General features: G+C 47.4%; 1 protein-coding gene across 1 annotated transcript; it reads left to right on the forward strand.

Moving 5' to 3' along the window:
- Positions 1-5,569: 5,569 nt before the first annotated feature.
- Positions 5,570-9,421, forward strand: LOC109737510 (protein FAR1-RELATED SEQUENCE 5-like). The gene is made up of 8 exons (XM_020296644.1): positions 5,570-5,596; positions 5,776-5,838; positions 7,212-7,324; positions 7,569-7,706; positions 7,837-8,219; positions 8,349-8,707; positions 8,929-9,210; positions 9,329-9,421. The coding sequence occupies exons 1-8, from the start codon at positions 5,570-5,572 to the stop codon at positions 9,419-9,421; spliced, it is 1,458 nt and encodes a 485-aa protein (XP_020152233.1).
- The last annotated feature ends 1,026 nt before the right edge of the window (positions 9,422-10,447 follow it).

A 10,447-nucleotide genomic window follows, 5' to 3' on the forward strand; every position in this document is an offset into this window, starting at 1 on the left:
GAGATGTCCTCCCGCGCCGCTGCGGCCTGGGAAAATGTCTCGCGGGCAGGCGAGGACTCTTACAGGCACATGCATGTGATCGTCCATAGCCAGATGGATCAGATCTCCGGCTGGGCGAGGTTGCAGGACAACATGAAAGCCTCTTTTGAACAGGCTACCAGCGTCATCCGGCAACTAAATGAGAGCAATGCGAAGCTCCGGGCCGAGCGCGACCTGCTGAGGGAGAAGATCGTCGGAAGTGCGGAGCAGCAGGAGGAGATCACTGCCTTGTTGAAGAGGACCGGCGTCATCGTCGAGAAACTTATGGACGAGAATGCCATGTTGCGCATCGAGCGCAGAAGGCTGGTGGAGGAATCCATGGATGCTCTCAAGCCGCATCTTGAGGACAAGAAAGAGCTCATCGCCACTCGCCGCCGAGACTAGTTCCCGCGGCCTGCAGCAACGCATCAAGAAAGTAGAGATCAGCGAGCCAGATCGTGGTCTTCCTTCTTCTTTTGCCCTTGTGTATTTCGGGCGTTGCCGCATGTGGCTTTTTTTAATTATGTTCCTAAATATGTAAGACAATTATTATCCACTGTCATCGTCCTTATATTCATCATGCTTGCTATAAGTCGCAGTCGATGCTATATAGGTCCGTCGGATCTTACATCAAGATCCGTGCAAAAATTTCTTTTCAGATTTTCATTTTTCTCTCTTAAATCTCAGTCCAGTGAGACATATAGCCACGCCGTAGAACAGGGGCTTGGGCGCCATTAATGGAGACGTTGGGAGGGAGGTGCGCAGTGGGTAGCGGTCAAAGGGCTCTCCTCCTGATGAGCACGCGCAGGGGTCTGATCGCACGCCTCCCGTACTCAAATAGCTACCCTGCACAACGCCTCCTAGCTAATAAAAAAAGGGGATGCGTGGCGGCACGTAATTGGTAAGTAGAACGCCCACAGTTTCAATAATACTTGTGTTTCTGATTTGTAACGTGACAGCACTTGTTCCAAAATGACTTTGTTGATTTTTAATGTGTGCGCCTTCGCAAATCAGACAGAAAAATTACCACAACATGTTGGTGCCATGTCATGACACCATGCCAAGTTTCATGAATTTCAGGCGTGTTTTGGATTTACAGGAATTAAAAACCAAGTTTCTCAATCTTTCCGGCCGAGCCACGACGCCCAGATGTTTGAATTTCATTCCCATCTCTTGCATGGGACCTAGAAATTCACCCAAGGACACACATGTGATTTTTCAACCAACTTTGGTGCACTGGAGCATGTGCTTGTAGCTCAAATTTGAATTATGCACATTAAATGCCCAGAAACTCAATTAATGTATAAAAAAGGCCAAACGAACATTGAAAAATTATAAAATTAAACACAACACTCCTGTTGTTCTATGTTGACACTAGAAATTTTTTGAAAGCGATAAGAGGCAACGGATATCGTTCTGTCCCCAAAGGTGGCACGTTCCCTATCGAAACCATCACGCTTGTTGTGAGAAGCTCTGGTTTGTGAGAAGCTTATACCCAAACCTGCCCCAAATGGGACAAAAAAATTACTACGGCATGTTGATGCCGCTCCATGATAGCATGCCAAGTTTCATGAATTTCAGACGAGTTTTGGATTTACTAGAATTTTAAAACCAGGCATCTCAACGTTTTGCCGGCAATGAACAGTGCCCTGGTGTTTGAATTTCATTCTCATTTCTTGCATGGGGCTTAGAAATTCACCCAAGGACACACATGTGATTTTCAACCAACTTTGGTGCACTGGAGCATGTGCTTGTAGTTCAAATTTGAATTGTGCACATCAAATGCCCAGAAACTCAATTAATGTATAAAAAAGGCCAAATGAACCCCGAAAAATTCCAAAATTAAACACAACACTCCTGTTGTTCTATGTTGACACTAGAAAATTTTTGAAAGCAATAAGAGGCAACGGATATCGTTCCGTCCCCAAAGGTGGCACGTTCCCTACAGAAACCATCACGCTTGTTGTGAGAAGCTCTTGTTTGTGAGAAGCTTATACCCAAACCTGTCCCCAAATGGGACAATTTTTTTACCACGGCATGTTGATGCCGCTCCATGATAGCATGCCAAGTTTCATGAATTTCAGACGAGTTTTGGATTTACTAGAATTTAAAAACCAGGCATCTCAACTTTTTGCCGGCAATCAACAATGTCCTAGTGTTTGAATTTCATTCCCATTTCTTGCATGGGACCTAGAAATTCACCCAAGGACACACATGTGATTTTTCAACCGACTTTGGTGCACTGGAGCATGTGCTTGTAGTTCAAATTTGAATTATGCACATTAAATGCCCAGAAACCCAATTAATGTATAAAAAAGGCCAAACGAACCCCGAAAAATTCCAAAATTAAACACAACACTCCTGTTGTTCTATGTTGACACTAGAAATTTTTTGAAAGCGATAAGAGGCAACGGATATCATTCCATCCCCAAAGGTGGCACGTTCCCTACCGAAACCATCACGCTTGTTGTGAGAAGCTCTGGTTTGTGAGAACTTATACCCAAACCTGCCCCAAATGGGACAAAAATTTTACCACGACATGTTGATGCCTCTCCAAGATAACATTCCAAGTTTCATGAATTTCAGACGAGTTTTGGATTTACTAGAATTTAAAAACCAGGCATCTCAACGTTTTGCCGGCAATCAACAGTGCCCCAGTGTTTGAATTTCATTCCCATTTCTTGCATGGGACCTAGAAATTCACCCAAGGACACACATGTGATTTTTCAACCAAATTTGGTGCACTGGAGCATGTGCATGTATTTCAAATTTGAATTATGCACATAAAATGCTTAGAAAACCCAGTTAATGTATAAAAATGTCCAAACGAACCCCGAAAAATCCCAAAACTTAACACAACACCCCTGTTGTTCTATGTGGGCACTTGAAAATTTTAAAAACAATAAGAGGCAACAGATATCATTTCGTCCCCAAAGGTGGCACATTCCGCACCGAAACCATCACGCTTGTTGTGAGAAGCTTTTGTTTGTGAGAAGCTTATACCCAAACATGTCCCCAAATGGGACAAAATTTACCATGGCATGTTGATGCCGCTCCATGATACCATGCCAAGTTTCATGAATTTCAGACAAGTTTTGGATTTACTAGAATTTAAGAACCAGGCATCTCAATGTTTTGACGGCAATCAACAGCGCCCTGGTGTTTGAAATTCATTCCCATTGCTTGCATGGGACCTAAGCATGCACCCAAGGACACAGGTTTGATTTTTGAACCAATTTATATGCACCGGAGCATGTGCATGCAGTTTAATTTTGAATTGTGCACCTGAGATGGCTAGAAAACCAGTTTAATGTATAAAATGTCCAAACGAACCCTGAATAATTCCAATTCTTTTACGACACACATATAGTTGCATGTTCACTGCAGATAAAAGCTCTAGCAATTCAAACACCGTCCATTGCCGCCGTGACCCCATTATGTAATTCAAATCAAGATGAAAAATAAAGTAGATCCCACACAGCTTATTATCACCAACCATGTGAGATGTAGCACAAAATATCCTGGAGCACCGTCGCAGTATAGTACGCCTATGGCTTACGCGAGAAGGTGCGTCGGCTACAGTCCACAACCGGCGTGTCAAGCACACTAGCTCGCTCCCCAAATACTTCCGCCTCTGCATCCCTCGCAATCTTGAAAATATTACTACCTCGTAATCTCGAAAATATCTACCGCCTGGAAGGTTTTAATGTTTGATAGCACACGATTAGTATGTGCGGACCGTGTGCAATGACTGTTACTCCCGCTCTGCTTCAGTCCCTTGATTCAAATTTTCAGTAGCCCCGGCATTTTACTCCCGCCTCTGCATCCCTCGCAATCTCAAAAATATATGCTCGCCCTTGATCCAAATTTTCAGTAGCACCGCCTTTTTACTCCCGCCTAGTAAAATTTTCAGTTGCCGTAGTATTTCCTCAAACACCACCTTGCCCCCCCGCACCCCCTCCACACACACCACACACTCCCCAAAACCTCTGCTCACACGGACACACACAACCCTCGAAACCATTGGTAGGTCGCCGCCATCGCCGGCGCCTCCATCCTCAACCTCTGCCTGTGTGCTAGGGAGCTCGAGGAGCCACTTGCCAAAAAGAGGTTTATCGCGGCCTTTTCGCCCAACGCCGGCAAGGTAGCCACCGAGGTGTCCCCGTCGTCCTCCGCGGGCTCGATCATTCATCGCCGGTCCCCCGATCCGCCCGCCGCCGCGCCCCTACGCCGGTTAGAGGACTTCCCCGTCCTCCCTCGGACCTGGCAGCCGACGAGGTCCTACCTCGGGGTCCGACAGTGGTAGTGGGGGACGTGGGTCATTGAGATTACAGATCGGGGGACCCACACCCGCCGGTGGCTCGGTAGCTTCCACACGGCAGAGCTCGCGGCCATGGAGTTCGACCGCTGGCAGGTCCGCTACCACGGTGCGGCGGCTAGGCTCAATTTCCCCTTCGGCACATGTCCGGTCGACCTCGTTCCGCCGGAGCCAGGGTGGTGAGCTCGGCTATGGTGCGGGAGGACAGCGAGGCGTGGGAGCGCCTCGAGGCCGAGGCCGCCGACGAGGCCTACATGCAAGAGCTCCGCCGACAGCATTTGGAGCTCGTGGAGGCGGAGCGGGCGATCTTTTCCGGCGCGGAGGGCGACGAGGTTATCGCGCTCTCCTCCGATGACGAGGTCGAAGGCGATGGCGACGGCGGCGCGGAGGGCGTCGAGGTGGGCCCCGAGGACGAGGAGATCGACGTCGACGAGGGGAGGAGTGCCTTCCCTAACGACCCCGACGATGGCACCGGCCCGGACCCGGCTCGCGGCACACCGTACATGACAAGGAAGGATTCGTCGACCTCTACTTCGACCGAAAGTAGTTTAGCTTAGTTTAAATTTATGTTTTATGTTCGGTTATGCAAAACTATCTATGCTTATGTTCGAATGCATGCTACTTTCAGTTGAACCTGCTTTGAACTTGATCAAATTGAAGCTTACAACGTTAAGTTTAGGGGATCGACTAGAAAAGGCCAAAAATTGTATATATATATATATAGGGTTGGACTATTCTGTTACCCGTAACAGAATATTATTCTGTTACCTCTCCGCCCTATATAGGCGCGACGCGCAGACCAGCGTAGAATCCCCCCGACCCAGCTCGAACCTAACTCGCCTTCTTCCGCCGGAGGCAGCCGTCGTGGGCAAGCGAGCGACGGCGGCAGCCGGAGTGAGGGAGCCAGCGGCGCCGTGACTGGCTGGCGACGGATCCGCCGCGACCATCCCCTTCCTCGGTGACAGATCCAACGACGGGGCCGTGATCCCCGCCTCCTGCCTCCCTCTGTCGCCGGGGCTCCTTCGCCGAGCCCGTGGTCCCCGCCTCCTGCCTCCTTCCGTCGCCGGGGCTCCTTCGCCGGGCCCGTGGTCCTCGCCTCCTGCCTCCCTCCGTCGCCGGGGCTCCTTCGCCCGACCCGTGGTCCTCGCAAGACACTGCCTCCCCGGACCTCGTCGTCGGACGTCCACCACAAGCAGCAGCGCCGTCGTCTCCCCAAGCTCCTTGCCTGCATCAATGGCGCCGCCTCCCAAGAACATGCCAGTACGCCGGCCACGAGAGGAAGAAGAAGAAGTCAGATCCAAAAACATGCTAATGGAGGCGATGTCTGCTTCCCACCCTAATTTTCCTCAAAAATTGAATTAGTTCATTAGTCCTGCTATGAAGAAGATTCAGTTTAAAAAATGCACACACTATGCTCTGCCTACATGTTACACTATCAGATTCATCAGTACTACATGTGTGCTGCATCAGTGGCACATGTTCCTATGATGCAGAACCTGATAGTACATTGCAAATGCTTGCATCAGTTCATTACACCCCTGCCACTTGATACACAATTTGGATGTCGAGGTTACTGTCAGTACCTCTAATATGCTAGCTTCAGTTCAAGCCAATAAAACATAAACTTATGCATCAGTCCAAGTAGCTACTAGGCTTTATATATGGTTCAACTACCACTGCAAGTTGAATGATGTTATTTCTAATAGTGCATGTCATGTAGTTGCGTCAGTTTGAACTAGTGAAAGAATGTTGTTGAAAAAAATATGCACTAGTTACACAATAAGTTCAATGATACATAAACTAGGAGTACTTCTAGTGTAGTTGCATAAGTTATAGATGAACAAAAGACAAGACATGCATCGGTTTTATATATATGCATATCCATACATCTCTGAAGTTCAATGTTCAATTTGCAAGCAGTGCACCAAATGTTTATGCATCAGTTATGTGCTAAAAAATCAGTACATAAGTAGTTCAGTCTTGAACATGTATGTTCATCAGTTCGATTGGACACTAAACCAGATACAAAACAGAGAACAAAGTTTAATAACGGCCAGCGATGCAAGTTCAACTTGTACATTGCCTTCAGTGCATGACATGTTAGCCATAGCATGTATACGAGAAAAATGCAGAAAAGATTAATCCCAAAACTATTGAATGTCATTGCAGAAGCATGCAAGGCGGCACACGCAGCGAGAGTTTGATGAGCCAAGCAGATATGGGGCACCGCCTGGTTGGGTAACACCAGAAATAGCACCTGGATACTTCAACAATACAGGCAGATTTCAAGCAACACCAGAATCATCAGACGCACGGGCAGGTTCTCCTATGCAGCAAACACTGATATCTGGGAATACAAGCTTTGCCACTGCTGGGTTGCAACAAGGTCAACAATATCCCCAACAACAAATGTTTTCCTTCCCTAGCGCATGCAGAAAGGCAAGGACACACAGGCTTCCACCAGTCGCTCCGTCTTCATCAATCATCCGTGCTGCAAAAGCGGTTGCGACGGGAAGACCAAGCCAAAGAAATAGAAATTTTGGCCACTCTAGCAGGATGCAAAGTACAAGATATGAGCCATATAGACAGGAGCAACCTCACAACGAATCTGAGGGGAGACGGCCGTACAATGAGAGACGGAGACCTTCGTCAACATTGCTCCCTCCAAGAGATGCATTGCTGCATGTGCCAAGGGTGACACCACCCACGCCCATACACCAGGGTGAACAACAAACACCTGAGGCAGCATAGAGCTATACACATGTAAGTATCCATTCAGAAAAAAACATACAAGCACAGTCCATACCATGGTACTCTGACCACCCCATCTAACATTTTCATAACTGCGTTTTTGTTTGCTCACTGTTGCGTGCAGCCACCTAACATTGAAGCTTACATTCTGCCAAGGCTAGAGATGCGCTTTGAAACTTTCCAAGAAGCAAAGAACTTCTACAACGTCTATGCAAAGCACGCGGGTTTTGCTGTCAGGCAAGGCCCCAAGTTTAAGACCAGAGCCTACCTTTATTGCACGTGCTATGGAGTCTATGAATCGAAGGTGTCAGAAGCAAATAGACAGCGGAACAAGACGACAGCCAGGACTAACTGCGGGGCTAAAATGAGGCTGAAGAGGGAAAAGGATGGAACATTTGTCGTAAAAGAGATAGTCTGGGAACACAACCACATGCTACAGCTCACTCCGCAAATGCTTGTATTCTTGCACTCCCACAAAAAGTTTTGACAAAACAATCTTGGAGTACGTCAAGTACCTGCAGTTCAAAGGCATTGAACACGCGCAAATCATGAGCATACTGGGCGGTGATGACCCTGGTAGCTACTTCTTCGAAATGAATGCCAAAGACCTGATTAACCTGTAAGTACAAACTTGTTCTCCTCCCATAAACCGCCTCCGTCTTTTTTCCTCTGTCAGTACAAACATATTACGCAACACATGACCTGACGCCAGTTCAACATGCATTTTTGAATGAACTTTTAATATGCAGCAAAGCAAAGAATTCAAGGATTGATGATGTGGACGATGTCCTAAAGACTGTCAACTTCTTTAGGGAGATGAAAGCTATAAACAGGGAATTCTTCTGTGACATGCAACTGGATGAGTCCGACAGAGTTAAGAACATATTCTGGGCGAACACAAGCTGCCGAGGGGCCTATCAGGACTTTGGTGACCGCGTAATGTTTGACACCACATATAAGACCAACAAGTATCATATGCCACTTGGGGTGTTTGTCAGTACTAACAACCACTTACAGACTACATTCTTTGGTTTCGCCCTGATAAGAGATGAGGATGCAGATTCATTCAGATGGCTGTTCAAGACATTTTTAAGGTGCATGAGAGGGAAGGTTCCTACATGCATCCTCACAGGTACAACCGCCAAAACCACCCCACCCCCCCCCAAAAGGAAAACAACACAGTAAAAATGTTGTGTCAGTTCTATTGGTATATATGCACCACCATCTGCTGACCACTCCATGTCTCTTTTCTCATTACCAGACCAGTGCCCGGCAATGGGTTTGGTGATCCCAGATGCTTTCGGGAACACGGTACACAAGTTGTGCCGCTGGCACATTATGAAGAAGTACATGGAACACCTCGCATACCTGTACTACCTCCACGAAGACTTTAAGGATGAATTCACATCAATCCTCAACTGGCCCCTCATGCCAACTGAGTTTGAGGCTGCCTGGAAAAGACTCATGGATAAGTACAACCTCCATGATGATGCCACGATGGTGGCCATGTGGAACGAGCGTGAGAGATGGATATCAGCCTACTTCAAAGAAATTTTCTGCGCCAAAATGACATCCACACAACGAAGTGAGAGCATGAACTATGTGCTCAAGAAGAACTTGGTAAGTGAGAGACAAAACCTACACCGGTTTGTCAGCCAGGTAAACTCCTGCGTCAAAACAAGGAGGCAGACAGAGAACCAGGAGACAATGGGTAACCGGGTATAGCTCTATCACCTGTCGTAAGACAAAAATAACATGCTTACTAAAGTAAAACTTTATTAGTTAGACAATTTTTTGCTGTGAGAAAACTAATAATTTGGTCATCATTCTTGGATGTGCAGAAGGAACAAAACACGCTGACCTTCTATGGGTTTGACACCCAGATGGCAAAGCTTTACTCACGAGCTGTGTACAGCGAGATCAGAAATAGGCTAAAACTGAGCACACTCTTCATGGCGACAGATACGGAAGAGCCCACAAAGTACCTCATGCGCTACAACAACCCACAAAAACTGTTTGTGTGGGCTCAGCATGCGTTCCAGGTGGTTGCAGACCCCGTGGGAGAAACATATGAGTGCGAGTGCAGGCTATGGGACCACACAGGTGATGACTACAAAAAAGATGTTACATACTGTACTACTTTTTTGCAAAGTTTTTCTTCGAATGAAATGACAAAAAACATGCACCTCTTCAAAAAAAAATACAGGTCTTTTCTGCGTGCATGTCCTGTGCATGATGCAGACAATTAAGGCTGCCATCGTTCCAGAGAAATACATCCTCGGAGATACACCAAACGCCCGAACATCCAGCCAACATTCAATAGAAATGACTTGAGGACAGTAGCGTCAAACAAGGCATCCCAATACTGCATTGAAAGCTCACTGCTGACGCTGAACATGAGGGTGCACAGAAAAAGCTTGAGAAGCCAAGAGCAAATGGCGAGGTCACAGGTCGTCATGGACAAACTTGAACAAGAACTCGACGCCATGCATTCTACTGAAAACGGAGGTGTCGCGGACAATGAAGCCATTGAGCAGGACATTGCTACAATGTTATCCGAGATGAACCATCTGGGAGCTATTGACCCATTCGACAACGAGGAAGAGGAGCAACAGCAACCAGAGCTTGCCCATGTGCACACTCAAGAGCACCAACATGCTCACATGCAAGATCATGAGCTTGATGGTGCTGTAGGTGAACGACATGAGAACAGGACATCCTACCAGTAGCAGCAGGAAAGGGTGATTAAACCACCCATATTCTCAAATACAAAGGGGAGGAAGAGTAAGACACAAGCAGCGAAAACAGCAGCCAAAAAGCCGCCACGCCCCATCAAGCGCGTGTAATTTGGCTCGGACGGCAAACCTCTCGGGGTGAGGGCATGCGGATTCTGCAACGTCGTGAGCAACCATAATTACCGCACATGCCCACTCTGCACAGATGGCACTGTCAACAAGCAAATGCTGCACAAGCAGATTGGAGCTACCCAGGTTTTTACCAATGGTGACGACACACGTAACAGCTACACTTGCCGCAAGTGTGGGGGAACTGACGGACATAATGCCCGCACGTGCAAAGTGGGCAAGGAGGTCAGTGGCGCTGAACAGAAACAGGGCAAGGTACAGACTTCCAAAAAACAAAAGAAGAGGATGAAGAAGAAGAGTTTGACGAGAATGACGACCAATCGGACGAAGACAATGAAGATGACAGTGTCGGGGACGAGGAAACTGAAACTGACGATGAAGCTGCCAAGGCTCAACCAGGAAAGGGCGCCGGCAAGGGACAACATTCGGGGCCAGTTAGGAGGAGCTGAAGACCTAAGAATCCATAGTGGTTATTGTCGGTGTCAAAACCGGCGGA

This window comes from Aegilops tauschii, chromosome 7 (assembly GCF_002575655.3).
Source record: "Aegilops tauschii subsp. strangulata cultivar AL8/78 chromosome 7, Aet v6.0, whole genome shotgun sequence".
In the NCBI taxonomy this organism is placed as follows: Eukaryota; Viridiplantae; Streptophyta; class Magnoliopsida; order Poales; family Poaceae; genus Aegilops; species Aegilops tauschii.